This window comes from Charadrius vociferus, unplaced genomic scaffold (assembly GCF_000708025.1).
Source record: "Charadrius vociferus isolate BGI_N301 unplaced genomic scaffold, ASM70802v2 scaffold41, whole genome shotgun sequence".
NCBI lineage: Eukaryota > Metazoa > Chordata > Aves > Charadriiformes > Charadriidae > Charadrius > Charadrius vociferus.
The window spans coordinates 259675-284259 of NW_009647013.1; the positions used below are offsets into that span (position 1 = coordinate 259675).

A 24585-nucleotide genomic window follows, 5' to 3' on the forward strand; every position below is an offset into this window, starting at 1 on the left:
GCTCTCCACTGTTCTCCCTACAGCACTATCATTTCGCTAGGGGCTTTAATAGGTCTATGGATTTAACGGACTGGAGAAACCACCGTAGGACTCTAGCTTGACCTCTTCTACAGCACTCACCAGAGGCTTCTCAGCAGCTCTGGCATTAAGCCCAGATCTTCTGCTCAACCTACAGAGATATCCAGTCCCAACATAAAAATTTGGGATTTTATCCAATGTAGAATCTACCATAATTTTGAATCAGGTTTGGAACCAAACTGTAAGAATCCCCAGTCTTTAAAAATCTGCGTCTCATTCCTAGCTTGAGCTTTCAACCCCAGGGTATTGCCACACTCTGTCTAAGGAGACAACAGGTTTGAAGTCTGGAAGAGTAACGTCACTGCAAGACATGTTTCATTCTTGTGCTTCTTTCCACGGGAAGTGCAAATCAACAGGACTAGATCACTTAAAGCACCAGACAGGAATAAATTTTAATTATTTCACATGTCAGTATGTGTTTGCGTACGTAAATTGTATAGTCTTTTCAGTACACACTAAAAAACTCCTATAATAGAGCTGACACCCTATTCCGGTTTTACAAATCAGTGCCTAAACTCCGAGACAGTCATTTTACTGATGTTTCTTAGCAGGAATCTCCTCTGCAATGTAGATTAAAATGCCAAAAATACACCTTGCGCTGGAGCGCATAAAACTGTATGACCTTCAAAGCTACTATAACATCATCAAGTTTCTAATTTTTTAAAAATCATTTTGTCAGTATTTTGACAGGGGTCTCAAGCACCACCACAATCCTATCAAGCTATTAATATTACCCTAAAAATTGTTTAAAACCAGAATTAATTGATAATAGCTCCGAAAGCCTCATACTTGCAAAAGATAATCCATGCCTCCTAATCTATAGCACCCCACTGTCGAGATAATTAACAATTAAAAAAAAGAATAGTTAAGACATCGGAGGTGGCGATTTACTCTTCCTTGTAATTGGATTTGGTGATAAGAGTATTTTTGAAATTACACAACAGCTCTCTTCTGAATGGAAAGATTTGGAGTTTTTAGCCATTTCAAACACACGGGTACTTTCTGCTTGAGGCACCTTGAAGACACTGACGGCAGACAACGGCTGAAATTTTATGACTAGCCTTAAACTTAATGGTATCGCAGACTCCTAAAACCAACACAGTTCACTAAATTGTTCACAAAATAAAAGGGAAAAAAAAAAGGGCGGGGGGGGGGAATTTTTTGAAGCCAGCAACTAACTCATCGAGACATGATAAAGTAAGAATTGTTCTGTAATGTTTCAACAACCGGTTGGTGTGAGCGTAGAGCACCTTCAAAGCTCTTCGTAACAAGGCATCTAAGCGTGAATAATAGTACCTCTTGTTCTCCTTTATTTACTTGCCATATTTGAGACCTACACACCGCAGGGATATTTATGCGCATGAAATCCTCTGGGCTTAACCAACTGATAAACAAGACCTTTATGAAGACAACTGTGAAAGAAACATCTCATCTACATCTTTTTAACTTTGTAGAGGGGAAGAGTTATTTAAGTTACATCCCGTGGATCATCTAGCTCTCGCAAAGCAAGCGAAGCGAAGGCAGGGTCAGTCCATGAAACGTTTCCAAGAAGCGATGAGACCCTGCAGAAATCAATAAGAACCCACCCACTCGTAAGGGCCGTTCTCCTGCTTGGTGACTCACCTTCGCAGAGAGATGTACTACAATCAGCCCTGTGGTTATTAGAGAGACTACTTGCAAGACAACAGAGGATTCCAAGGCTTTGTACGGCGATACAAATAAATAGCAAAATGTATGACTTGGATTTTACATTACTCAACCCAAAACATCATTCTCTGCTCTTTTGAAGAAAATATTAAACTCATCAGAGGCAGAACTCAGTTTTCAGCTCATCTAAAGTAAGGTATTTCTAGAAGAATAGCCTATCCTTGCCTCAAAATTGTGCTTTAATGGGAAGTTCAGCACTAGATCACAAAAACTGCATGTACAGAATGTCAAGTGGAAGCAGCAAGGTCCCTCAAGCTGTTATTGGTTTAGCCTCAGTAAGGTCATGTTTTTCAATAGTCCTTCTGGCTACGAAGCCTGAGGTCTCACTTTGTCCTAAGCCTCCAGGAGAGGAAAAATACCACACACGAGAGTTGTGATAAAGCTTAGCATGAGCTGACAACTTCCAACATCATCACTAGCATTTCCCCTCAAAGATCCACAAGTTTTTATCTTAAGTTTCCCGTATTGGACCGGACTCGGGTCAGCTCAGCTTAGAAGCGCACAGACAGCAACCATTGCTGCTGTAATTTCAGAAAATAAAAATCGATTACACTAACGAAAGGATGCTACAGGATTCAAAAGACAAGATAAGGCCCGTTCTTGCAGGATATCCAGCGCCTAAAGACGGACTCAGGATCACAGCTTCCGATTTTGTGCTCAGTACATATATTTTTCCCCATGCCTGGTACCTTCACGATCTGCACCAGAACTCTTATCGTATTAAGTGCTGTACAGACACAACGCAGAAAAAGGTATTTATTTTTCTAATATCAATCTATTCTCTGCCTTGCAACCTAAATACAACGCAACAGACGGCTATAAGCAAATGAGAACAAGAAATAACGAATCGACGTAGGCCGGCGTGCTAGCTCATTAAGCTACTATGGTGCCACGACCAGTTTCACTGGGTTCTTTGCAGACATAGCAAAGAAGGTGGTTTAAGGAAAGCTTTAAGCAATGAGGCAACTTTGTGAATCCTTGAAGAGCACTACTTCAAGTCTGGCAGCAGCAACATCTTTTTATTTATTTGCTACGGATCATTTGATGACTATTCACCATCCATGGGGAAAGGAAATAGCTGAGTTTATTATCCAACTTTTTATAATTATTTTTTTTTGCCCATAGAATTGTGAATAGTTACCTTGGAAATAATAAGCTCGAAGGACTCAAAAGTATTATTTCATTAAAACACCCATCATGCTTTGTATTTCAAGAGCGCTTTCTATCACCGGACCATAAACCCCTTGCAAGTATTCTGAAGTTGTGTTCTTTAATATTATTAGAAGAATTTACAGGTAGAAGAACAGCAAAGTTAAGAGTTACAGACACAAGAAACCAGGCACAGCTCCTTACTCCCGGATTTGTGCTCCCTCTCATGAGCCATGTTTTTTGCCACGTGCTTCCTCTTAAATGTCACTGCCACTAGTTCCAACAGCCGAGTTCCCTGGGGACACGCTCTTCAGCAGGCGGGACTTAAACACTACTGGTAGTAATGCTCTAAAAGCAACTGAGGAGTTGTTGACTATACGTCCCGTGTCTAGAAAAATAAATTATTCTTATCATTTTTGGACTTCAGTAAAGCATTTGATACAGTCACAAATGGGAAATTATTCATCATTTTGGAAAAGACAAAGATTAGGATAATTATGAGATATGGTAGAAAGGAAACATACAAGTAAGAACCAGGCTGAAAATTTACAATAATGGCTTGGAAGACAGCTATCAGTGATATTCCTCAAGTATCATCTTTGGAGTATCTTAAGAACGAAAACACTTCAGGATCTTGACACAAAGCCTGAACATGGTAATGAAATCTGCTGATGACGAAGCGAGAAGCCATGTCAACACAGGGAATTGGAGTACCATAAAAAGTAAGAGACAATCCTAAGGGCAAGAACTAACAAAAAATTTAACAGCGCAGTCTGCAAGGTCAGACACTTTGGGAACAACAACAACTTCTCACATACACAAACAGAGCATCAGCTGGAAAGATCGTTTTCTGTCAAGTCACTCTGACCAACAGGCACAGCATGACAAAACCACCAAAAAGGCAAAGCCTGACAGCGCTGAGGATGTCAGCTATTTCCAGTCCAGAAAGGAAAGCACTACAACACTTGCATGAGACCTTACCTGGACTACGTACGATCCTGGTCTCCCACATTCAATAAAGATGAATTTAGAACTGAACAGCTCAGAGAGCGGCCACAGGGTGCCAGAGGAACCGAAAGCGTCTTGCGAGAGATACCGCGTGTTTCACCCGAGCGAGGATACGGTTTACCATAAATACATGAAGGGGACCAACACTGGAGACAAGAGATGGAAGTAAGGATTTATTTTAGTTAAATGATGATATTGATCCAAGACGGGGACATACAGGTCACAAACCATCTCGGGACCTTAGATTTCTAAGCGCGGAAACAAGAAGAGCCTGCTGGGCAGCCATCTCCCAACGGGCTCCTGTACCCTTGGCTCTACCTGCTTCTGAGACACAGAATTTAATCAGTTTCTGAAAAGGATATAATAAAGGTTGACTGCAAAAAGAGAAGCTGGACATGAAACTGGAAGTCCCAGTCCAACGCTCCTGTGCTTAAGGAGCATTTAGAAACCGAAAGAGCGCCAGCCTATGTACATAATAAGCAACAAATCAGATGATTTTTTTTCTATATGTTTTGTACTTATGTACCCTATTTTCTCATTCTTTTTTCTTTATAAGGAAATCTTATTAAAAAAGCTCTTTGGAACAGGTCCATGTCTTCTATTCTGTTGACAGAGTTCCTCACAAATAGCACAGAATTCAAAACAAATTTAAAGTTATGCATGTTCCAAAGGAAAATCAAACAAAAAAAAGGTCAATTGTGCTGTCCTGGACTACAAGAAAAAAAGATAAAAAAGAACTTCGGATGCAATAGTGACTTTTGTGGTTAAAGCCCATATGGTTCTCTGATAAAGCATTCCTTTTAGTCTGTTTAAAGCGCTGCACAGCCTGACCGAGAGCCCATAAATACACGGTGCAACATACCTAAGAGTTTTACTTAGGAATTTTGCTCCCTCACTTCTCCTTGTAATTACTCTGTTTATTACTTGTATAAAGACCTCACATCTGTTACTAGACAGCAGAGAACTTCCTTTCGCTGAGGTAGGTTTGGACTTTGTTCAGGGCAGGAAGACTTTGCACGCTTCTAGAAACCAGAAACGGGCAAATCCAGCAGTGCTTTGAGCTGGCGGATGCTCGCGTACACGCCGTGCTGACAGCCGGCTGCATCAAAGCAAGAGGTGACAAGGTGCCAACCTGATTACTAATTCCTTCCGAAGGCTTTCCAGATCACTCAAGAAGTTAATTTTGTAATTCACTTAAGTGGGTTTATTCCATGGATAATATTACATCCAGGTCAGGTAAATCTCCCTGTGAGCCGTGACTATCCCTTTTAGCTGAACTCGGACCTGGAACGACCTTCCTTGGCAGGTCAGGCTGTCTCGTTCTTTCTAGGGATTTTAAGCAGGTTGAAAAAGAGCCAAAAGGGGGAATGATCACGGCTTTATCATCACTTGTGCTACTCATTGCCCAGGGAGCCGTTTGCCACTGCCTTATCCGCTAAACTCTCCAGGATTCTGCTCCCAAAGAGTGAGGAATCTCCCCAGCGCTGTTTTAAACTCCTTCTGCACAGACACAGAGACAGAAGAGGGGGTTCTGCCCCTCTACTCCACTCTGGTGAGACCCCACCTGGAGTACTGCGTCCAGCTCTGGAGTCCCCAACATAAGAAGGACATGGACCTGCTGGAGCGTGTCCAGAGGAGAGCCACAAGGATGATGCGAGGGCTGGAGCACCTCTGCTATGAGGAGAGGCTGAGAGAGTTGGGGCTGTTCAGCCTGGAGAAGAGAAGGCTCCGGGGAGAACTTGTTGCCGCCTTCCAGTGCCTAAAGGGGCTCCAGGAGAGCTGGGGAGGGACTTTTTACTGGGGCATGGAGTGACAGGACGAGGGGGAATGGCTCTAAACTGGAAGAGGGCAGGTTTAGATTAAACATTAGGCAGAAGTTTTTCCCTGTGCGGGTGGTGAGGCAGTGGCACAGGTTGCCCAGAGAGGTTGTTGAGGCCCCATCCCTGGAGGTGTTCAAGGCCAGGCTGGAGGTGGCCTTGGGCAACCTGGGCTGGTGGGAGATGTCCCTGCCCATGGCAGGGGGTTGGAACTCGATGATCTTCAAGGTCCTTTCCAACCTAAACCATTCTATGATGATTCTATGATTCTAAGAGAGTACCTCTTATACACCTGCACCAGAGCGCATCCAAAGACACTTCACCTCTCCACGGGCTGTAATACCATCAAGAAATCTGGTTGCAGACAGCCCGCAGCGAACAGTCATTGCAAAACGGCTACGCAAGATGTGGACTGAATGTGCCAGTTCGCACAGTTCCTGTGACAGCTCTGCCACGACTCTCCCTGCTCCCTGAAATCATGTTAACAGGCGAGAAAATAACGATGTAGCTCATTAATACGAGCTTTTCATTACTGTTCGATTCTGCATACTTTAAACAGAACAGTCGTAGGGAGAAGAATACAAGAAGGATTACAGCAAGTCTAGTGTGGGCATAGAAGAAAGGTCGAAGAGACTTGTGCTTTTACAGGGCCCTTAGAGCCAGCAGCATCTGGGTCTCAACAGGACCGCAGAGCGCCCACTGCCCCAGGCTCTGCGCGTGAAGAGAATACGAGCCCTTGGGTCGGAGAAGCCGTGACCTAAAATGATTGGCGTTAACAGTTACATTAACTATTATGTTCTGGAAAGCGAATTATTTATACTGGATACAAATAAAGGAGATAATTGCTGTGAATTTCAAAAATATCTAAACGCTCCCACGACTGAACTTCCATTTGTTATCTCTGCAAAAAGCAGGGTAATGCACACGAAAAAACCAAACTCCAACTCCTCACATACGTGACTGGTTCTACATTAGTTGTAACCGTTCAGGAAAAGGACACACACATCATTGTGGACTACTCAAAGAAAACATACTCGCATTCAATACACAAAAGCGATCAGCAAAAACCAGATGTTAGGCTGGAGGTCGGAGAACAATAGGAACCGGATTCAGCTGTCTGTAGAAGCTGGAATATTCACCCTGGAAATATGGTGATTAGTTCTGCTCCTGTCCCTACTCACCTACCCTCGGTCGCTTAAAATCAAATGTAGAAATAGAAAAGGTCCAGAGAAGAGTGAGCATGAATATTATGAGAGGCAACGGAAGACTTGCCATCTGAGAAGAGATAAGAAAAGGACCGTTTAGTTCAGAGAGGAGATAAACAAGCAGCACACTGATAGTAGTATGCACGATGAAAGATCACAGGAAGGTAAACGCAACATTCTTTCTTATTCTCATGATACTCAGGCAAAAGGGACGTCCAATTTTTTAACACATTTTAGCATATAAAATGAAACCAGGTATAACTAGTTCTCATGAAGTACCCTGAAGACCTTAGCAGGATTTGTTGGACATGGACCTGTTGGAGCGGGGCCAGAGGAGGGCCACGAAGATGGTCTGAGGGCTGGAGCACCACTCCCATGGAGACAGGCTGAGAGAGTTGGGGTTGTTCAGTCTGGAGAAGAGAAGGCTCCAGGGAAACCTTAGAGCAGCTCTCCAGTATGTGAAGGGGGCCTACAAGAAAGCTGGAGACAGGTTTTTTACAAGAGCATGTAGGGATAGGACAAGGGGGAATGGCTTCAAACTGGAAGAGGGGAGATTTAGATTAGATATTATGAAGAAATTTTTCTCTTTGAGGGTGGTGAGCCCCTGCGGCAGGTTGCCCCGAGAAGCTGTGGCTGCCCCATCCCTGGAGGTGTTCAAGGCCAGGTTGGACGGGGCTTGGAGCAACCTGGGCTGGTGGGAGGTGCCCACGTCAGGGGGTTGGAACTAGATGATCTTTAAGGTCCCTTCCAACCTAAACCATTCTATGATTCTATGATTTAGAAAGAATTACATATTTATGTGAATAGTAAGAATGCCCAAAGCTGCAATAGGAGGATTTAAAAAAAGTATAGGATAGGAGACAAGATCTTTCATCCACAGCCACATGGTTGCTGGCCATGTCTGAACGAGTCAGCGACTGGTGAGGACAGGTAGAAAGAATGACAAACACCATCATCACCACCACCTGGGTCATTGCTCAGCCTCGAAGCCTCAGTCACATGCCAGAACTCCACAGTGCTGGTGCGGTACCGGCACGCATCACAAAGTCAGCCCTTGTGCCAGGGACAAAAGATGAAGCTGGAAAAGGCACCCAGGGACAAAATGAATGCTCTTAAACAAGGCTGACCCAGGCAGATATTAAGCAGCCACACTGCTCTTCAGACCTGCCGTATCACACTCACGTTTTCCTAGTAGGAACTTGGGTCGAATCAAGGTTACCTCTATACTTCCTCTCCTTATGCAGTGCCCCAACACAGCTTCACACACCGGGGATGCTCACCTGAAATCACTGCAAGGGCAGCTGGATGTCGCACATGAACGCATCCAGGGGTACGCTCTGAAGTATGGGGTCTGTGATTCGGGTCGCCCCAGAAGGAGCCAGCAGATGCTCTTAAAAGCAAATGAGATGTTAAGAGGTAAATTTGCTCTTACGGATCCTCCCATACTCTAGTGCTACTGGAGCCAGCAAAAATTACATTAGCCTGGACGGTAAGCAACACCCATACCTTTTTACATCTTCACTGAAAGCATCTGGGCACTTACGAAGATTTCCAACCCTGTATGTATGACAATTGCTTTGATGCTATGAGAAGACTCAGGAAGAGATCCTGCTCCTCACCTTCATGGGCAGGGACACTGCTGACATATCTCCCCTGGTCCTGGAGAAATGCAGGGGAGTATCCGGACTAGAGAACAATTCCCATTCTTAAAGTGTGGCTTTATTGCACCGGAGAGTGCTGCTGCAGGTCAGATTGACAAGGCTCCTTTTGCAAACGTTGATTTCAGTTATTTTGACCTTGGCAGATACAAAAGTTTTATCAGGCGTCTGCTGCAAGGAGTTGCCCCTCCCACAGATCTGTTTTGTTTGGTTTTTTTTTATTATATGAAAAAAAATAAAAAAGAGAGAGAGAACACAAAGATACAAAAAGCACCTGAGCTCCCTGAAAAAGAAAAAAATAACTCATTAGGTGCTGGATCCTTGACGAGACCAGAGTCTGGCGAGTACTCTGGACAGACACCCCAGCATTGTATCTTACTGCATGCAATCTGCCAAACGACGGGGATTTGCTTACAGCTGATTAGACTAGGAAGCTTGCATATTCTGCATGTCTAAGAGGGAACGTAGCTTGATCTAATGCAAAATAAGAAAGATACCGTGTGGCAAGCATAAAATGGCTGCTCTTGCATTTTATGAAGACATACAGCAATGACCCTGAGCCAAACTATCTGAACTTTCAGACAATAAAAAGACCTTGGCCTGTGTCTAAATTGTAAAGTGAACTTTACCGAATGCCTTTGCAAAGTGCCTGCACCCGCAGCCCTCAAAGCACTTCACAAGCGTGAACAGCATACAAAGATCCGAAAAAACCACTCCCTCCCTACATCTCAAAGGACTTAATGAAGTTGAACCTCCCACTGCAAGTTGCTGACTAACAAACACCTTGTGACAGAACAGAAGGAGCTGGAAAATAATGTAAAGAAGTCCCCTGATGTTTCCCTCTGCATTAAGATCAAGTATATCAGAACCATCCCGACAGATTTTGGTTAATTTGCTCCTGAGAAATGTTCCATAATTTCTGTAGATAACCTGCTTAGCACTCAACCATCCCTAAAGTTAGAAAGCTTTTCCTAATGCCTGACACAAATCTTCCTTGGTAACCCAAGAGTTACAGGCTTTTAGCATCTGGCTCATCCTCTCTTTGGTTTGGCTCAGTCCCCCAGGCAGGTAGTAGATATTTTACAGTTGCGAACGGTGAGTCACCGAAAGGTTCAATGACATCCGAGGGTCGTAGGGACAGCAGCGTATAACTCTCGGCACTCCTCACCTCTTAGCAGCCTGCGAAACAAACCCCAGGAAGACGAGCAGCATTCCCGAGCCAAGCGGTGGACGTCGTTATATTGATGAGAAACCGATGTTCTGTTTCTAACAACGTACCAGCCTAATGGAAGAAGCCGAAAGACATTACTTCCTGCTCTGTTGTCAGCTTGAAAAGGGAGAAACGCAATGAATCCCAAACTTAAATCTCCTCCAAAGCCTTGCACAGGAAACTTAGATCCCCTATGGGGCCGGTATTAAGGTTCTGCTAGAAGACATAACTAAGAGTAATGGGATGAAATTAACTAAGAAAATTTCCTAACTGAATTTCAGGAGCTAATAGAGCTCTCATTTTCCCCAGGGAAGCCGTGGAAGCCCCAGCGCTCAGGAGAGCTGCAGTAATGGCGCTTTCACAATCGGAAGAATTTCTAATAACGCATGTCAGGACTGATATCGCTCAGGGCCAGAACCATGCACAGGGCTGCGCTGGCCCAGCCCGGCACTGGCTCACTGGGACCACTGCAGAAGGTGCTTCTTCAGGAGGGCAGGCGATGCTACATCTTCGGCAGCTGATGGAAACGCAACAGGGACTGGTTTTGGCACAGAGACGACTTTCCTCGCCAACTTGGGTCCACTTTGAAGGGGGAAAAAGAATAGAAACGTGGTCATGTCAGACCAGTTTGGCAGTGATGCCACAGTAATACGTTGCTGCTCCCTGGCGAAAATCAAAAGGACACCTCTTCCACGATGCCAGCACAGCTGTCAGCGCGACCATGCTTGTAACCACACCAGGAACTCATCCAACTCAAACCAAACAAAATCAGAACAAAACCAAGCAGACCAAAACAGAACCGTGGAAAATTTGTACGTCTTTTTGTTAAACTTCCCCTTCCCTCTGCCCTCCAGTCTTTCGCCCCGGGCCAGTTCTGGCACACCCTCATCGCACAGCACGCTGAACCCATTCAATAAAACGCAGGGGGAAATCAAAAGGCTTTCTTTTTCCTGAACCAAGCTGAATCGGCTGGTATTTCAATCAGACAAGAAACACATCTGGCACAATGCAGGGTGGCAGGAGCAGAGAAACCGAGGAGGAGGAATTGAGACGGGCGATGAGACAGGATAACACCTAAGGATGAGATGGTGACAAACTGTTAATTCGGCTCAGCCGTATCATGAAACTATACCCTCAGTATCTTGGGAAATCTAAACCCATTTCTCTTATGAATAAAGTTGCCTTGGATCACAAAGCCAAGTGAAACACCTGACTCTGTTTTGCAATCTATGAAATGGGGGTTACGGGTATCTATATCATCTAGTTTTATTTAATCTAAATGCATCTTTACAAAAGGATGCTTCAAGAGCACAGACAAGCGTTAAAATAAATAAAAAAAAACCAAACCAGACCCATAAAATCAAACCAAATAACCCTCAACCAGAAAGCAAAGTCCCCGCTCCCTAGACAAAGTGAAATACTTTCAACTGATGAATTATTCATTTTGTTTAGAGCAGAATTTACAGTTATTTTAATTTAATCTTTGGATAAAGCATATGCTTAAAAAACAACACTCAACTCCCCCTCCACCCCCCCCAAATCTTTAATGGCACTCAACAAAAGTGCCTTAAAACGGGTATATAGTCATTGATTCTGCTGCCAATCTTAGATGTTTTTTTGCCTGAAAAAGAAGATAAACCTCAACTCCAACATATGATTAGAGGAGAAGCACCAATCACTTTAAAAAAAAAAAAAAAAAACCCACGAAAGAAAGCAAGCGATACACAAGACAACACAGCTTCATTAAAAGAGAAAACCCTAAGGGAATTTTCAATTTTGTAGTTCTAATGAGAGGGGTTGAAAAGAAGAAGTAAAGCAGAGAAAAGAAAAAAATATTATCTTTGGGACAAGACATAAGCAGAACATGAAACTGAACCAGAAACAGCCTTTCAAGTTGAAACCTCAAGGTTTTCACAAAAAGGACTATTGTAGCCCTAGCTCTGTTCCCAAAGGAGGGTTAACCACACGACAACATCACCACACACAAAACTCAGCACATTTCAGGAGCAGGAGGCTCAAGAAGAGAACGGGTCAAGGTTGGTATCGCTAGCACGGCAGCGAGAGGGAGCTTGCACTGCAGTTGTCTGAACCACACCTAGTCTGCAGTTAAATATAGAACTTTACTTTCTGGAACTATTGCTCCTCTTAACCTTCAGAGCATAAATATTCGGAGAGATATAAAAAAAAAAATAAATAAAAAAAATAGAAAGGAGAGAGGGAGAAAGAGACCTGAATCTATCGTCCGAAATCTAAGCCCAGCGACTAATAAACTACCCTGGGAGAATTTCCAAAAAAGCAGTAAAGACTGGAGAATTGAATTACAGAAACCGCAAGAAGCATTCTGGAAATCCAGTATAAACCAATTAGTTTCCTTAATACACATACCCTGTATACAGACACTTGTGTACATCAGACACTAAAGTATATGTGCTGGTCCTAACTGTAATCTTAATTATATCAGGTTGGCACCAATATAACGATTAATTGCACTGGAATTTTTGTTGTTTTAAATCTTTTAAAAAAAGAGAAACTAGCCCTTCAACCCTCACCCTTCTCGTTCAGTTCACGGGCCAAATCCTGACCAGTGCTGTGCATTTTTGGTTGGAGAGCCTGCTCCTAGAAACAAATCTCTTTAATTTTTGCAGTCAAATTCAGATTCTTTCCTTGAAGTGCTCTCAGCTGGTCTGACACACCGACTTTTAGCGAGTGCATTTCTTACCAACTGAATCCAAGTCAAAAGCACGTACCGCAATTAACTGATATAGCAGCCCAAGACTTTGATCCTCACCCAAAAAATGTTTATACAGCTTTGCAGCAACGTTTCAGAAGTTTATAGGAAGACGTAGCTCTGCATTACCTACACAAGAGTTTCCATTAAGGTCTAGATTCAACCCTCATCTTCAGTCATTTAACTAAATCACCAACGTTAGGTCTAATTGCAGAAGGCTCCTCTTTTGCAGCCAGAGAGAAAGGCGCGTATGGCCCTCATGAGTTGCATTAGTGGGATGGAATTGCCTTCCGGCCCTCTGTTTCTCATTGCCGAGGAGCTAGAAGCCTAGATGAACAAGCACTTTACTGAGCTTCCCAAATGAAAAGCTCAAAACCAGGTGCCTAAATCCCCGCGTACACCAACAGCGCATCAAGATGTTGCATTGTGTTTGTCCGTCCTGCAGCAACACTCGCATTTAATTAAGGAAAACGGTCCATCGAACTGAGTAGGACACCTCCACTCACAGTCAAAACTTAATCCTTTAGAGGAAAATGTAAATTAGCAGATGAATGGCACCGGACCGCATGCAATGCCAAACACCATTTTAGCGGGCCAAATGCTTATTCCTGACCCTATGGCATCAAGCGAACCTGATCTGTTTGGGCCAGAGGGCCGGAGTCTGGTTACCTTCATCCCGGCCGGTGTTATGAGTCATATTACGGATAAGCCTGGAAGACTCCGATGACCTGTAAGTGAAATTAGTTAGCTTCTTCCTAGGGCTCCCAAGAGCGCCTTTTCCTCCCACTCTTTCAAAACTTGTCACATAAAACAGCTCATCCTTACAGCTCAACAAGGCCCATTAAAGCGTAACGGTTAAACAGCCATATTCCCAACTTGCTTTGTGGCGTCGTTTTATTGTCGTACAGAACTTTTACCACGGCGCGAGTTTACTGTGTTCTTGCCTCAAGTAAAACTCCTCAGCCATACTTTGCAATACCCACACACGAGGCTGCGAACTTCAGTGCTTGCGGTGACGCAGCGAGAGCTTTGCAAACTAATATTAAAGCCAGAATTAAGGCAACGTGGCAGAAGCCTCCATTTCCCAGCAGATTAAGAAGAAAACCCCAACAGCAAAAGACCTTACAGAGCACAAGACGAGACACAGCAAACAAAACCAAGAATGACAAAGAAGAGGAAAGAGGGTAACGAAAAATCAGATCAGGCGATTATGTACCTGCACACCCAACCGGATGATTTCCAACGTCAACACCAACTTGCTTCTTTCCTTACACAACCCCAAATCTCAGATCTTTCCAGCAGACACATCCCAAACCCTCACAGGTTGTCTGACTTGTTGAGAGTGTCCCAGCAGAGCCTGGCGTAGCTTCCTCCTCCTGCTCTGTGCTCCCACAGCACCCAGCACACAGCAGTCTATGGCACTGGTTTGATTCGAACAGCAAATAATAGCAGTTATCGCACTTCAGGCCAGACAGAAACCAAGGAGGAAAACACCCGTGCCCGAAGAGCTCTAATTCCACTTCAGAGCAAGCGTTTCACATACAGAGGGGGAGTAAGGAGATGGTAATGTCCCGAAGGTACACTGAGCTGTAGCATTTCTGTCATTCTACACACCGCAATCGGGACAGTCACACAAGCATTTTAAAGAGCTAAAGATCCCATACTGCACATCGTACTGCCCACGTGGAGTGGGACACCAGAAAAACACAGTCCCCTGTACCATCAGAGTTCAGGACTTTGCGTTAGCTGGGTCGAGCAAAGCAGAACAGATTTCAAACTTTTACATTATTTCCTTTGCAGAAACACTCAGTCAAAGCCGAAAACATCAGTGCAGTGCTGCAGTGCAAACCCTTATGTTACTGGTCTGAGCCCTGCAGAGACCCTGCGATGGCCTGTGGCCACAGAGAAGGGTGTCCACCTCGCGTGTAGAAAGGCTTGGGTTCCTGCGGGAGCTCAGTATTTCGGTCTTAGCTTAGGCAAAAGGAGACACTCTCCTGTTCCTAATCACTTCCAAAGACCCTCGTGCAAGCAAGAAAGAGAGGCATTACAGAAAGGGCAACAGCACATCCTAAAAATCTGCCGGCCAAGCACTCAAAGGAGTTGCAAACCAGAGAGGAATGTAGCACAGAGTCATCTGGTGCTTTCATGGAAGGGAGGTTCCTCGCGCTCTCGGAGGGAAGAAAACTCCTCCCAGCCATTTAGCCCTTAACAGAAACAAGCATTCATCCCTAAACTACGCTCGAGTTCACTCGCCCTTTTCTATTATACAATATTATCCACAAAAGAGACATTACTGTAAGCAGAGGGAAAGGCAAAGCGCGTAGGCAGCCAGGGGACCAGGCTCAGAGAGCGCTTCGTCTCCGCAGGACTGAAGAGCTGGGAGCTCTAATGATCACCTGCCACTCTGCATATGTATTTGAAAGATCCACTTTGCTCTGTACTGTTCCCAGCTCACGTCAAAGGGTTGTGAGAGACTTTTTGGACAAGGAATCTACTGCTTGTTAGGCAAAGTTCTACATCCTGAACAATTACAGTGCTGCCGAAATGCCAGTATCAACTACAAAATAACACGATACGTTATGAGGACAAATCAGTCACTAGGGAAAGGAGAAGTGTAGAATGTAAAGAGTGTGCAGACCCCCACCGAGACAGAGCCTGGATTAGGCTAGATGGAAAGGTTTTTGGGAAAGCAAAGGAAGAGCTGAACACCAATGCTCTCAGACTGCGCTCAGGACAAGATGTCTTAGGGGTAGAAAAAAAAATTGTCCAGAGGAGTATAACATCTTTTTAAACAATAAAAGGGGTGAAATAGCTCCTCCTACTCTGTCATTGAGAATAAAATGCTTACACTGTTGTTAACCTGCATGATACTAAAGCACATCCATGAAAATGAAGCTGGTGTTCACCAGAGCAGGAAAAAAGGATACTTGCATTGGCTTTAAAACGCCCATCTCCGTAACCCCAAAGTGACGTACCTTTCCATAACAGCCAGGCACTCCTTTCTCCACGTGAACCGACTGCCTCGCCGTAGTCTGAAGGTCCCAGAGGTAGCTGTGACTGGGGGAGGCGTCTGTCTCCATTCTGGCTCTTCTATTGGGATAGGAGCGGGTCTCATGCTTAACGTAGCCCCTACGGATAATAAATACTGTGTTTCCTAGTGGATTAAAAGTCATGCCCATTTTTTCACTCCTGCTCATGAAAAAAAGACAAGACAGATGATGAAACCATTCAAACTAAAAAAAAAAAAAGAAAAAAAAGAGAGTAAAGCATTATCAAACAGAGACACCTTAAAGATACACAAAGCCAGCTAGAATTCCCATCCCAACCGCCAAGCCGAGAGGTATCCGGTGACCAAGGAAATCTCAGGGAGACATAACTCAGCTGATCGCCACTTAGGAAAGAAAAGCTGCCCTGTCTTCATCAAGAGGAAAAATGTCTTACAGAAAGGGTGAGCTACGCCCCAGCTGGGATTTATTTAGGTTGCGCTGCTACCTCTTCTGCCACAAAATGGGAAATAGCAGGTTTCTATTTAATTGTATGGCAGTCTCAGAAAGCAAAATGTAAATTTCTACCAAAGGCATTTCAACGTGTCCGAAGAGCTGAGTAAACACTTGAAATAGCTCCATCGATAGAAAGACACCCTGTGACCTGTGCAAACATGGGCTCCTGAGTGCCAGGCTGCCTCAAAAAGTCACTGAAAGCAGATTAACATCACACCTTTCCTCTTCTGTCCCCCTTCTACGGATACGTTTCTCCTTTGAAGAAGCCTGAGCTGGAAAGCATCAAGCAGGAGACAGGACTTGGCACAATGCCTTCAGGAAAGGCCCTTTGAAACTTACCCCTGATTCTTTCCACCACAGCCTCTCAGTTAATAAATCAAGATAAATCAAGACACACCGGGAGACTGATTTTTCGTATATCCCTTGGTGAGGATGGGAACTTGGTATAGGACATTAGTACGTAAAACGCTATGTTCCGAAGGACAGCTTTGTGCTCAGTGACTTCCCCTGGAGGGAGGAAATAGCTGTTCTCATGTGCAAAAAAACAAACAAAAAAGTCATATGAAAACATAAATCACTACCTATATCCCATATGCATACTGAGCTCAACTGGAATTTGGGCACTGAACCGGCCTGGATAGATCCCAGAGAAGCAGGCAGCTCTGCTCGCAGGAGGAATACAGTATTGCGCACACGTAAGAGCAGGGCTGAGACAGCAAATCCCTCCGGGTACACAGACTTGCTCAGAATGGTTAGGATTTAATCGCAAAAACAGACTGTGTTAGTGAAACACCACTGCTTGTTTAATTTCAATCAGAGTAAAAGGGTTAAGGGAACTTAGAGTTTAACCAATAAACAAATTCCTACAGTTAAAAAAAAGCAAGAAATTAGCTCTTTGTGCATCTGGCTGTGTTCCTTTCCAGAAATGCAGAGTGAGTATTTTCCTTACTGCCAGGGACTTGCATCTGTGTGAGGTAGCGGAGCCCAAAATAATTTAAAAATTTTACCCAGTAGTCGCCTATAGGAAGCGAAGTCCATGATCTCTGCCTTGCATGCACAACGGCCAGTGACTCTTATTAATTCCCAGCTAACGAGCCTACACAGATTACTTAGTTTTATTGAGACATAAAATATTTCCTGTATTGCCACTGTATTTATCGGGAGGGCATTTCACGGAAAGTTCCCTATCTACTCTTTCTAGTACTTGAACAGCTTAGGGGTCTGGGTCACTGTCGAGTTGCTAGGCTTGAAATACGCTTCAAAAACTAACAAAAAATAATACAATTTTTAAAAAATAAGCAGGGGAGAACAGGACAAGAATTTAGCTTCCCCTCTATTCCCTGAAGTTGCTTTTGATAGAATCCCCCGAGGATTTAATTTCACAGAGAGCATATAGGAATATCAGTGATGCCTAGCAATAAGGTAAGAGATGCAGAGTACTTCCATTAAATTTGCCTGAGATTTTTCAGACAAAGGTTGGAAAAACAAACAAAAAACAAAAAAACCAAACCCCCCCCCCACCACACAACCCATCCTGCATTTAAAGCATAAATTTACTCCTGATATGTTCACTTACTGAATATAAGGTGCTTTTTTGTTGTTGTTTTAGTAGCCTTGCTAGATCAATTCACCTATTTCTCTTTTCTGTGGGGTAACATCAATACCAGCAGCAGATAAGAGAGACGCATGCCGAGAATTACAAGCAAGTACCCACCGCGGGTTCTGCACACACATAAAGACGAAGCGTCTGGCTGCATACAGAGGCCCAAGGTGTGCCTGGATGGACGAGTGGCAAAAGTAGCGGCCACACACACTGCTGCTACGTTTCATAAGGTAACTACGAAGCTTTTCTCCATCCCCCTCCATTAAGGGAGCGCTTGGGGATCCCGTTTATTCTGCTGTTCCACGGTTTCACTGCAATCTTCTCGCCACCCGGCTCCGCTTCTTTACAACTTAATAAGTTACATCCTAGTTACTCGGTCAGATTCTTTTTACAAACCCCTCAAAAGAGCTTTTAGGAAGGGAAACTTCTCTCTTGAGCAGAATGAGCGGAGCAAATGCAGTATGAGATTTTCATCTCGGTATATGCATCAAAAAGCAAGACGTCTATAAGGGGTGGAGAGGTGAACCGTCTGGGAAGAACTCCTTTCGCAGAGAAAAAAAGAAAAGCGACATCTCTCGCTACCTGCCAGTGCCGAGTACCTTTTGCAACAACTCTGTATTTTCTCTGTGCGAGGCAGCATTTGCTCAGACGCGGGGTATGACTCTGGGGATGCCGCAGAGGAGGCGAGAGCGATGCCCTCCAACTGGAATGCAGCTCTCTCCCTGTACACTCGAAATTCCTCGTGGCAAAGTCCTGCCTTCTCTCAGCGCATCCCAGCCGCTACCCCGAAGGAAAGAGCGCTACCCCGAAGGAAAGAGCGTTGCTCTTAAAAGCGTCACATGCAATTGCTGATCCCCATCACATGTCTCAGAGAGGCTCTGCCATACCGGGGGGATGCGCCGAGCGGCTGGAGCGAGCCTCGGGCCATCTCACAGAATCACAGAATTTTCCGAGTTGGAAGGGACCTCTCGAGACCACCCAGCCCCACTCCCCTGCTAAAGCAGGACTGCCCAGAGCACATCCCTCAGGACTGCATCCAGGCGGGTCTTGAAAACCTCCAGAGAAGGGGACTCCACCCCCTCCCTGGGCAGCCTGTGCCAGTGGAACAATCTCCTAGCTCCGAGAAACCGTTTAGGAGCAAGCCTTTGCGGCAAGTATCTAGCATATATTATACTGATAAGAACAGACGTCACACTTTATTTTTAGCCAGACTGACCTGAGATCACATGATAAACACCTTTCAGTTACTCCCGAGCCAGACTGGGTTTGCACCAGCAGCCCGCCCAGCACAAGGTTCCCGACAGAGCTCATGGCACGGATGGAAAGGATCAGAACGGGGACTATTTTCTCTGCAACTCTGTAAAGGAGTAACTCACCAACAATACATTTCCAGTGCAAATCTCGTGGGATATCCAGTCCCTGATTTATTTTACTTTTTTTTTTTTTGTGGTAGGCTTTTCTTTCCTAGCTAAACAAGAGCTGCTACGGGAATAACACAAGAGATGCTACATCTTGATAATAACTACCTTTCTTTTCCCTCTTGTTCAATGAGGAAGAGCACATGGTTTTCTCCAAGGTGACCACAGCTGCCTTCCTATTACAGAAGACTGGCAGAAATAAATATCCAGCCGAAATGGAAGCAGCCTGTCTCCATCTGTAACTTCAACACATCATTTCTAGGTGCCAGCTTCAGTTTGCCGTACACAGAGGCAAAAAGACACGCTAAAGTTACTCCGTAACAAACTTTGCACGTTGCCCAAGACCCAGTGCCAGCCAAACTAATCAGGCTAACAACTACCAACGTAAGAAGAGAATTTATTTATTTATTTAAAACCCACGGGCTCTGAAAAAATAATCAGAACATTATAGGTCTCTATGCACTCATATACTGGCTCCTGAAACATATACTATTTATCTACTGCCAAAATGCTCTCAGTCCCCTACAAAACACAAGAGATGTGGTGCCTGTCCAAAAAAAAAAAAAAAAAGCCCGATGAAAAGCATCCCTATTAATTGGATTAAAGACCTTTCAAACACTAGCATTTCGCATTGACTTCTTCCCTTCAACAAAAAACTGCCTTTCACCCTCATTGGCAACTGTTTCCAGAAAAATTTACAATCACTAGTACGTTGGAATTCGCAGCACTGCTATTAACTCCGACATCACTCCTACCAGCAAAACATCGATCAAGAAATTTTTGAGCAAGAATATTGCATACAAAAAAGTGTGGGTTGGTTGTTTTTTTTTTTTCCTGATCCGTGAGACTTAGGTCTCTTTTGCAATGTTCCAGTCTGCTGTTTGTTGTCTGAACACCCACCACCAAAGACAGGAGAAATACAGAAACTGCCCATGCAAACCAGCAATCAAAACCAAGCAAATAACAAACAGCATATTCAAGAGGTCAAAGCAAGCTGGCAAATAACCAACGTGATGGAATTACTGAGTCCCTTCTGTATAAGAGCCATATCCAGCAGCCTCTCCACAGCAGCCACGTCTCAAAACAACACGGAGTTCTTTGGTTAGCAGAGGCAGGACTGCTTGGGGATGATTTAAAGCGTTATATCAAACCATTATACATTGGGGGAAAAAAAAAAAAAAAAAGAAAGAAAAATAAAATCTCGTTTGATGTATTTGCAAGTCCTCTTTTGTCCCCTATATTATTAGAAACTCCTGGCTGGGTGCAATATATAAGCAGAGTAAAAGACAGTCCCTGCGCTGAGGACCTTAGAGGCAAGACAGGCACAGCAAATGGTCTCATCGTTATTGAGGAGACAGGAAAACGAGGTGCAAAGGTGAAATCATTTGCTAAGAGTCATACGGAAGAACTGGAAGAGCCAGGGAAAGGCTACAGGTCTGCCAAGTGATCTCCAGTCCTTTCTGCACGAAACAACTATTCTGTCTTTAACAGTTCATAAATTGATTATATCTGCTGTCCTGGTCCTTCAAAACGGTTTCAATTTTAAGCGAAAGTTTTCTTTCCATTACTACAGAAACAAATTCAGTCAGAAGATCCAGTTTTCCAAAATAAGTAATTAAAGAAATGGGGGAAGTAAAAGTTCCCGAAGACCTCACTCTGCCCATCGGTAATGCAAACACGTAGGTGCTTCTGCGCAGAGAGACCTGACTATCACTCAAAGGAGAAGGACTGAGACTTTATTCCCAGCGGCTGGAACTGGAAAAGATGGGATATATGAGAAAAGAAAGCTAAATGTCACTTCCTAGTAAGAGAGCGAATAGAAAAAACACACACTGGTCATTTAATCTCTTAAGTTTCTTCAAAGGAGACAGTCTTTTACACTCTACAGAGAGCGCAGTGACGGCATCGCTTCTTTGTGCGCATGGCAGGAGGCTCTGCCCATTTCCTCATTTTCTGACTCTACAGAAGCCAGCAGGACGGCTAGTCGAGCCCAGTAACCACAGGATTCTCTAAGTAGTATCCAGCACTTAGGCTCCAAATTGGTTTTCTATCAGTAATTTAAATCCAGGATGCTTTGGACAAGGTTGGTACCTTCCTTAATACTCTGTATACCCGTGCACACATGCATGTTAAATTATCTCTTGGCTGGCAGGTCTGACCTGCAACAGAGTAGATGGCAATAATTCAAAGCCTACAAGATTATCCTACAATAAACAAATAGAACCACATTTTCCTCAAGTAGAATATTCCAATAGCTGCAGGAAAACTCAGGGTTCCCCCCTTTACCTTAGTCTCTAATAAGAAACCAAACGTTACTTGGGTCTGAAGGGAATTTAAGTGCATCCAAATAGTCCCTCGGCACAGGCAGAGGAGCCATTTTGCATTTTACATTTCTTAAAAATGCCGTATAAGATCTCTTATTTGAAAAAAAGTTACACTCAACCACTCTTCAAGAAATTTTTCCATGTGTGTATAAAGAAAAGAGAACAAGACCTCAGCAGGACAGTGCGTCAGAAAAGTAGACGTTAACGCCGATTCATTTCAATTTAAGCCATAATCTGCAGCGTCGCCGTGTCTTCCTTAGACACTTCTCAAGAGCGAAAGGACAAACAAGATGTGAGCTTGTGGATATGGGGAAAGAAAGAAAGTTAAGAGGAAGAAGTAAGGATTTTAGTGCAAAGTTTGAAAAGACTTCTCTTATCCCAGCACAGAATACTGTTTCTTAAACAGCTCCCAACTACGTTGGCAGGAAAAGACGGAAGGCTATAGGAAACACAACACTTTCCATCGTTAGGAGGGGACTTTGGGTTTTTTTTTTCCAAAATACACCTTCCAAAACCCCTCTAGTTCTCTCCGCTGTTTTGGAGGCAATACCTTCTATCAAAGGAAACGGCTGAGAGTTACTTCGTAGGGTACAACACGTGAGGCTTTCAAAGCAGCTGATACCGAACGGTCGTACCCAGCAACTTTGCTGATCCTCAGTATCACAATTCCAGTCACTGCAAAAGTCAAGGCTTCTTGGCGATCCCTGCAGCTTGCCAGCAACTCACAACCCTCGGCACTTTCATTCTTTAAAGCAGTTTTCTAGATGCTTAACAGCAAGGATGAGCTCAGCTGTGGCTTTAAACCCCCCCCAGCTTTAAGCTGAAGTATTCTCAGGCCAACTGACAGCTGGAGCCTCTCGATTTTCAGCTTACACACAAAGCAGAAGTTTTGAGGATCTGTTTTCACTGGTATTTTTCTTAATAGAATTCTGGATATTGAAGCCAAGTTCACATTAGAGAGCCTGAGTCTTAAATTCCTTAAAACAATTACACAGTTAATTTAATCATGCCATTGTTTAAAGGAAATTAAACGTAAATATTTTGATCTTTACAATAAAACCACTAAAGGGGGAAAAAAAAAAAAAGAACTGTGGTCAAATAAAATCTATGGAGAAGAACAATGGAAGGAAATTAATTCAACTGTGATTCTGAAGATTGCTGGTTAGTTAAAGATAATGAGGAGCTTTACTTCTCCTTTTATATTTCAGATCTATTTTGAGATTTGGAAAAGCAGGTGGGATTTGAGAGACACATCTCCAGCTTATCTCTGTAACTATCGACATCCCATCCATGAGCTCGAGATCCAACCCAAAACCCTCTGAAGTTACCCTGACGTTCTTCTCCACCGAACTGCGTATTTTTTGCTGCAGCTTTATATTATGCAGCCATTATTCATGTCTTCTATTTGTTCGTTCTGAAAAGCCTCGGCATATATTTCATGTTAGCCGACTACAACTTCACTGACTGCTTCTGCTCCCCAGCGTTAGCTAGCGGGGAGAGGACAGGGCCAGTTGCCATGAGCGAGGAGCGGGACAGACGGCCACGGATGAGTCAGCTCTGGATCATTTGCTGCAATGTGAAGTGCAGATTTGTTCCTACCCTCCCCAAAAGTAAACTGGTCAGAGGGAATACCTTTACAGTACACCAGACCAAACAGTGAATGATCAGTGATAATAAAAGACAGTGATAAAAAAAGGCTGCTTTTCCATAAATAAATCAGCAGGAGATGTTTAGGCTGTATTTGTTTACCAGGATTTGTCTTCTCAAGCTGGTACCATCTGTAAAACGCCCTTTTCTTTTGTTCACTCAGGTCCGACCCCTGCTGCAACAGCCAATGGGAGATCCGGCTCTGACTGATACCTGTAAAAAACCAAACCAAAACAACAAAAAAAAAAAAAAAAAAGAGAGAGAAAAGTTAGAGAAAACTTGTTCTTTTTAAAACATTCTGAAGTGGTTTATATACCGATAAAAGGTGTTGTCTTACAAAGCCCAGGAACTCATAATGTTTCAATCACAGAAAAAGCAGAGAGTTCAAGCTTCCCCCTCCCCCAGCACTGACTTCTTTAACTTCTCCCTGTTGTTATTTCCAACCTTACCCAAGGTACATCCTGGAATCCGCACAATCAACCTACGAGCAAACAGGGCACAAACTGGGAAGTCAAATTTACCACTGACTTGAATTGTCCACAGCTTCCCCGATTCTTAAATTTCTTCATCTGTGAAAGGGGAACAAGCCCCTTACCCACTATTATATATAAATAATGATAGTTAGGACATCGTCATCGTTCAACGCTTGAATAAGAAGGGAGATAAAACATCGGAACAGTTTATGTGATATAGATCAAATCATCCCAGGAATGGAGCAAGTAAACTATCACCAGCTACAACAATGGCCCGAAAACAAAACAGAAGGGTTACTGTCTGTCGGCGAAGCCGGATTCAAGCTCCAGGTATCCAGGCAAGATGAGGGACAAAAAGTTGCAGAGTTTTTAAAGCAAGACTTCTAAGAAAACGGTAAAAGGGGGAAAACCTCCTAGATGTTAACACAATTATTTCCAAAGCACCGCAGTGAATGAAGGGTCAACGCAGAGAGGGAAAAGTCATTGTAAGGAAAGAAACCAAATAAAGCAAGAGATTTGAAAGCGCCCTAGGAGGTGAACTGTACGTTCATTTAAAAATCTAAACCTAACTATACAGTTTGCTGAATAACTGAAGCAGTACTTCAGGTAGGAGGACTCCCTGTGTTCTCCACGGGGCTCTTCAGCTATCAGAAAGGGTTAACAACATCTAAACTCTCCTGAGAACTAAAGTTTTCGGAGGTGCTCAGAGTAACAACATACTGCTGAACACCACCTGTGCCACCACCTGCTTGGGGATAATACCGAGGCAGGTAGAAGGCTGGTTTTCACACGGAAACCGAACTACCTCTCCCCTCTTGAGATGCGTCAGGGTTTTATAAGATCTCATAATCATATTTAAACTCATGAAAAACAACCCCCTGTAGTTGGCTGCTTTTTTTTTTTTTTTTTTTCCCCATTGAACACTGAAGCTGGTTAACTTTAGAATGATTAAACTTGACTCTCAGGTATCATATTCAGGAGGGTTTACTCCAACCAGATTTTTAAAATCACAGGGTTAATGCCCTTAACTGTTCTTCCTTATACAGAGTTCTGGAACCTA

The 24585-nt window shown here is 43.8% G+C and overlaps 1 protein-coding gene across 1 annotated transcript in view; it reads right to left on the bottom strand.

Annotated features, from left to right (window-relative positions):
* The window catches only part of HMBOX1 (homeobox containing 1), a 64059-nt gene that overhangs the window by 15539 nt on the left and 23935 nt on the right, over positions 1-24585 (bottom strand). The window contains exons 4-5 of the mRNA XM_009895436.1: positions 23155-23265; positions 15536-15689 (exon numbers count right to left, since the gene is read on the bottom strand). Of these exons, the coding sequence (XP_009893738.1) occupies positions 15536-15689; positions 23155-23265 (265 nt within the window). The remainder of the gene's footprint in view (positions 1-15535; positions 15690-23154; positions 23266-24585) is intronic.